This window comes from Onychostoma macrolepis, chromosome 17 (assembly GCF_012432095.1).
Source record: "Onychostoma macrolepis isolate SWU-2019 chromosome 17, ASM1243209v1, whole genome shotgun sequence".
Lineage (NCBI taxonomy): Eukaryota > Metazoa > Chordata > Actinopteri > Cypriniformes > Cyprinidae > Onychostoma > Onychostoma macrolepis.
In genome coordinates, this window is record NC_081171.1 from 7,719,633 (window position 1) to 7,726,394 (window position 6,762).

The window sequence follows — 6,762 nt, forward strand, 5'->3', positions numbered from 1 at the left end:
GATTGCCTTTTTTTTTTTAAATGTTTCACTAAAAACAATTTTAATTTATTTTGTTATATTTTACTGTATTATTAAATATAATCTTTATTATATTACAACATTTTATTATATTAATAGGCAACATTAACAGAAATAAATGTTTGATTTTAGGGCATTTTTGTTTGCACTTGTACAATAAACAATTCAGGTAATGTGCTTGATGTCTTCTTAACAGCCCGGACTGAAAATACCATACTGGATTCAAAAAGCTCATCCGACCCCTGAGAACCGCTGTGGCTTTAATCATCTAAAACCTTCCCAAGCATTTCTGTGGTATGTGAGGTGTTGAGAAGACTTAATCACTAATCACTGTGCTGACATGGACAATTAGGTGCAATTCAATCCCACCAATTGTTCCTGTGAACGGCAGGCAAAATTAAAAGCTTTGGGATAGATTAGCAGGTAAGTGGGAGACGCTATTGTATGTTCAGACACCCTCTAGGCCAGAGATTAGGACAGACCACAGTTGACCAGCTTTGATAACCCCAAGCCAGACCTCCAGGGTCACATTTAGTACCGCTCTAAGAAGTTCTCTTACCCGATTGGATGGGCTAGAGCTGCGGGTGACCTCCTCATAAGCAGACACATTCTCCCAGGTGGCGATAAAGGCATGGGTCGGGGTGAACGTGGCATCTGGAAAGCCTCTCTTGACATCCGCTTCCGCCCGCTTCAGCACGGTAGGAGACTCCGTCTGCCGGTAGAAGATGGATCCTTTTCCTTTGCTGGTGTCAATGTCAGCCAGGAAGGGGGCGATGACAGGGAAGTCAGTGGGGAAGCCGTCATCTACATACTGCTTCTCCATGGGAAGATCCTGAGTTGAGATGATTCCATTGGTGGCCACCTGAAATGAGACACAAAACAGAACGAGAAATGTCTATAATGATCTCATTTTGGGGTTACAATCAGAGTTACAACTTATAGCAATAAGCTCGTTTAAGTTTTTTGAATTGAATTAATGATAAAAGAACTCTTACATTTAAACTTTTAAAGAAAACTTTTAAATTGTGAAAATAAAAAAAATAAGAAGGAATGACAGACATTCTTACTTTCTCCACACAAGTTATACAGACATTAAATAAAAATGTTATTTCATACAGCATAGCAATGAATTTTTTTTTTTTTTTACAGTTTTATTCATATTCCCAGAGGGATATGAGATTTCTTAAGGCAAATAAAGGCAAAGCAGCAACAACAACAATGTACTCACATATAAGTTATTGAAGGACGCTTCATAGAAGTACATGGGTTTGGTGAGCGTGATCACTTTAGAAGTCTCATCGTCCCCTTCTTGCAGAGCAACATCGCCGTAAAACATCCCATATGGATAGATGTCATGTCTGTGAATGGCTGTGACATGCTGAACCGTCCATGAAAGTTGTAAAAAGAAGACCGCTATTTTGTCCCAGGTCATTTTAATGAACAGTTGGTACACATGCAGCTTGCATTCATGCGGCACACTCAGTTTGAATGAGTTGAGTGCGCGCTGATGTTAGGCGTGAAGCTGGGAAGATTGTGATCCAGGCATCGAACGGGATGTGGGAGGACACGCGGACGTTGATTGGCTGACGGGTGACACACTGGACACCATCTGCATCTCATTACATTTATAAGACAAGAGACTTTGGGGGGAAAAGATGTCTTAATTTATTTAATAGCGAAATTTATTAGGAATTCTGTTGAAATGAATGCCATAATTCTTATCAAATAAATAAATACATGTTCGTGTGTTATATAATTTATATTATCAAATATATCATAAAATGTAGGTGTTATATTATTTTTAAGTTTTATTTTATAGAAACGTAACTATAAAATATCCTTTAATAATCACTTTTCCTTTTCCTGTTTTTGCTGAGTATAGCTTTAAGATTGATTTAGGCTAATCCAATTACTAATCCAATTATTCAGTCTGAAAGATAACTATTTGAAATCAATTTAAGAAGTTTAAATAATGGAAGAGTGTCACAAATCACTGCTGAGGCTCATCAAAGACTCAATGACCGTGAATATTCACACTGCTCGTTTTTTAGTTCAATTACTATTATGTTCGCATTTGCATTGTGAATACTGCACAATACATAGGCTACTTTCTTTCCTTTGTGTATGAGGCATATATTGTGTAAATTATTTATTATTTTTGACACATTTCGCGGTTGTTCATTCAATCTGAAAATTATTCACCATCTCTTTCTTGTTTGTGGTGCCATCTAGTGGCCATTCCTATATGAATATTGGACACTGTTGGAATAGGGACATCGAGTTTGAAAATTGGGTAACTAACTAACTAACTAACAACTGACTAAATAAATAACGTTTGGAGGCCTATGGCACAAATCATAAAGTCTAGAACAAGAGGATATTTCTGAGTTGTGCTTAAACATTTCTCTTATAACAAATTCTTCTGTTAACAATGCAAAGCAATTAAACAGTGAATCTGATCTTGAGTGAAGAGAAATGGTCACTCACTGGAAACATGCACTGTAGACTAGAGCACAGGTCAGAGTTTGAGTCAGAACTCAGAACAAAGTTAATGAAACCACTGAGATGTTGAAAAATGTATTTATTTATGGCAAGTTAGTCTTTAAACCAAGAGTAAAAAATAAATATATGTAAAAATTTTAATCAAAACAATAAATTACATTTTATTTCTGAAAGATTTGCTTTGTAAATTTTTAATGCTTACTGACTGAAATAATTATTTAGTCTAATGCATACACAAATAAATTAAAACAGCATCCAAGGACACTTGTTTAACTACTAACAAAAGATATTTAGTGTCCAACAGGGCAAAAGGCGCCTAAGGGTGAAAGGCCATTTGGATTTTATCTTCTCTCGGATCACTGAATAACAACAAACACCACCACCACAGCACTTTCCTAAACACATGTTTGTCAAACTGTTCAAGCAATGACAAAAGATCAAATTTGTTTGGTTTAAAAGTTTGGGTTGGTAAGATTTAGGCTATTTGATCAAATATACAGTAAAAATGGTAATATTGTAACATCATTAGAATGACAAACTACTGTTTTCTATTTGAATATGCAATAAAAAATATGCCTGTGATAAAGCTGAATTTTCAGCAGCCATTACTCTAGTCTTCAGTGTCACATGATGCTTTGCTGATTTTGGTGCTCAAAAAACCTTTCTTCTTACTATAAGAAAACAGTTGTGCTGTTCGGGATTTAGAAAGGTCAGAAGAACAGCATGTATTTGAAAAATAAATCTTTTGTAACATTATAAATGTATTTACTGTCATTTGCAATCAATTTAAATTTGAATGCATCCTTGTTGAATAAAAGTCAAAATATATATATAGATCAGTACCTTATTTGAAATATAGAGGGCGCAAGATTAAAACAAATAACACCAAACCTAACTATTAAGGCCTGAATTAATGGGTAACCCTGTAAAATATTCAGTTTTTTTGCATTGCAAATAAAACTTTTCTTATCACTCCTCTACTGTTCAAATGTACTTGTTTTAAGTGACTTGTCTGGTTCATTTATTCATCCTATAATCAATCATAAATTGTAGAAAAAGGCTTCTTTGTTTTATGGTTTTGTCTTTTGTCTGCTTAAGGTAACTGGAATTTGATCGTGTCCTGATGTTCCTGTCATGTTCCTCAATTTCAGTGAATCTGATCCAGACGTTTCAAGTTTCATGACATGTTCATAACCATGTTTGGCCTGTCAGTGTGAGCATAACAAGCTAATTGTGCTGTAACCATTCAGTGTATTTACATATGCTTATTAGCATCAGACAATATGGTGCAGGACTCAGGAGAGCTCTGCAAATACAGCCATCCCTGCCACAGCAGGCCTAAAAGAAGAGTTACTTGGGCGGAAATATGCCTACATATAGGCCTAGTTAATAATATGAACAAAACATTTAAACCACGGCAGTATATAGAAGAAAATTTTATTGTAAATGTATAAATGCTGTTTTAGCAAATCATAAAACATTGCACAGAAAGGACCAGGAAGCCCTAAAGTAAAAAAGCACAAAATTCCCTTCTGGCAAGACGCGTAGCAGCATGTTGTGAGCGCAGATATGTTCATGCCCAACCTTAAAGCCATGGAAAATTCTAACATCTTGTAGCATTCACAAACATCTGTTATAGCAAGAGGAAGTCGGTTTAATTATGTAAATATAAAGAAAAATGACCGCAGAAATGATAAATTGGGAAAGATCCCAACTGAGCTGTTGGGTATGAAGATAAACTTTCATGGGCCATTTTCAAAAGGTCCCAAAATATAAATCATTCTAATATGCTGATTTGGTACTTAAGAAACATTTCTTATGATTAACAATGTTGAAAACTAATATTTTTATGCACTATAACTTTTAGGATTCTTTAATTTAATTTCTTTTGAGAACTCAGGTGCACACAATTTTGGAGAACTAATACGTTTATTTGATTATTTATTAATTATTTAGTTATTGGTCATTTCAAGAATAGTGGTCATTGTTTAATCAGAGGTCATTTTAAAGCTCATTCTTTCATAAAGGCAAATTTAATTAATTATATCACATGTAACCTTTAAGAGACTCATACAAGCTCTTTTTTTTTGTATTATAATAGCTATTTTAATAATATTATTTGTACACACATAGCACAGAGCACATTGGGACCACAAACAATCAGGAAATAAAGTTTCAACGGAACATGAGGTTTTCAGGAAGCTCGAATTTCTCATTGCTGTGTCTGGATCTGTGTGTGTGTGTGTGTGTGTGGAGGGTGGGGTCAAGACAATGACGTTGTTTCACCAGTCAACGGCTCATTCAGCGGAGGACCTCATGGCTCACACTACATTCTCCCACTGCCTCTTTGCCTTCGAGAGCATGGGGTAGGCAAAGAGGCAAGTCTGTCTGACTCCAGAGGCACTGAAGTACTTGTATGGATCTGTTTTTTGGAGCACACCATGCTTACATTGATGAGCTTCAATCCTTTATCCTGGTGAACCATTCTAGACAAGAAACACGGACTAACTAAATGCAGTTTTTCTAATGTAGAGTTTGCTTTCAATCATGCCAACCTAAGGTAATTCAAGGAAGCTTGGAGAACTTTGAGAAGAAGTTCCAAGAAGATCTGCAACAGGAGTGTTGCAGAGCACATCTCTGGCAGTAATGGGCACAGAAAAACAAAACTGTACTGAAAGTCTGAGCGTGGAGCAGAACGGTGGCCCAACCATCAGCGCGATGATGTTCGCAGCTGGAGTTCTCGGGAACCTGGTTGCATTGGTTCTTCTGGAGTTCCGCAGGAGGAAAGAGAAGAACCGGCAGAGACAGTCTCTGTTCCATTTGCTGGTGACCACGCTGGTCATTACGGATCTAATGGGAACCTGCTTGATCAGTCCCCTGGTGCAGACTGCATACTTAACCAACACCACACTGGTCGGGCTGAGCGAGACTCGTGCAGTGTGTGAATATTTCGGATTTGCCATGACTTTCTTCAGTCTGGCGACGCTCTCCATCCTCCTCGCCATGGCACTGGAGAGGTGCCTCTCCATCGGGTACCCGTACCACTACGGGAGGCACGTCACCAAACGCTGCGGATACATCACCATCCCTTGCATTTATCTAGTCTGCTTTTTATTTTGCTTAATGCCGTTTGCAGGCTTTGGGAAATATGTGCAATACTGTCCCGGGACTTGGTGTTTTATTGCCATGAATCCAGAGGGGACTGAGGACCGGGCGTATGCCAACGTTTATGCCACTGCAATGCTGCTCATCATTATAGTTATAGTGGCATGCAACTGTTTTGTAGTTTACCATCTGGTGTTAATGTACCGGAGGCGCAAAATGAACCGAGGATCAGTGCAGACCCGGAGTAAAAGGGACAGGAGGTACTTCTCATGGGCAGAGGAGGTGGAACATCTCATTCTCCTGGTCTTCATGACAGTCATATTTGTCATTTGTTCCCTGCCATTAATGGTAAGACTTACAGTATATTATTAGGATAAAGAAAAGTCATCTTATTGACAAGCCCAGGATGCATTTATTGAACTTTGTTAAATGTAATTAAAAAATAATAATAATAAAACATATATAGTTAAAAACATATGTTATAAAAAGAGGTAAAAGATAAAAAAAAAAAAAAACAGATTAAACAACTTAATATTAATATTAATTAATTACACAAGTAAATTACACAAGAGCTATTTCTACTTGATCTATACCATAAAAATTTGTTTAATGTATTTAGGTTCATTTAGTTGTTTTAAATAATAATTGATTGAATAAAACAGTTAATACAGACACAGATGATAGATATCATTTAACTGCAATAAATTACACTAGAATTATGACCCTGGACCACAAAACCAGTCATAAGGGTCATTTGAGCCGAATAAATAAGCCTTTTATTGATGTATGGTTTGTTAGGATCGGACAATATTTGGCTGAGATACAACTATTTGAAAATCTGGAATCTGAGGATGCAAAAAAATCAAAATACTGACAAAATCACCTTTAAAGTTGTCTAAATGAAGTTCTTAGCAATGCATATTACTAATCAAAAATTAAGTTTTGATATATTTATGGTTATTATGTTTTCAAAATATCTTCATGGAACATGATCTTTACTTAAAATCCTAATGATTTTTGGCTTAAAAGAAAAATTATAGCTGAAGAATATTTTTTAAGTCAAGAATTGTTCTAAAATATAACTATTATATATATTTATAATTGTTTCTTTTGATTTGAGGTTTTAGAAAAAAGATA

General features: G+C 36.0%; 2 protein-coding genes across 2 annotated transcripts in view; one reads left to right on the forward strand and one right to left on the reverse strand.

Annotated features, from left to right (window-relative positions):
• The window catches only part of nid2a (nidogen 2a (osteonidogen)), a 42,963-nt gene extending 41,388 nt beyond the window's left edge, over window positions 1-1,575 (reverse strand). The window contains 2 exon segments of the mRNA XM_058748821.1: window positions 578-880; window positions 1,247-1,575. Coding sequence (XP_058604804.1) covers window positions 578-880; window positions 1,247-1,450 — 507 coding nt within the window. The 5' untranslated portion in view covers window positions 1,451-1,575.
• Window positions 1,576-4,839: 3,264 nt separating this feature from the next.
• Window positions 4,840-6,762, forward strand: part of ptger2a (prostaglandin E receptor 2a (subtype EP2)) — a 6,628-nt gene continuing 4,705 nt past the window's right edge. Inside the window, exon 1 of the mRNA XM_058748365.1 lies at window positions 4,840-5,973. Coding sequence (XP_058604348.1) covers window positions 5,167-5,973 — 807 coding nt within the window. The 5' untranslated portion in view covers window positions 4,840-5,166. The remainder of the gene's footprint in view (window positions 5,974-6,762) is intronic.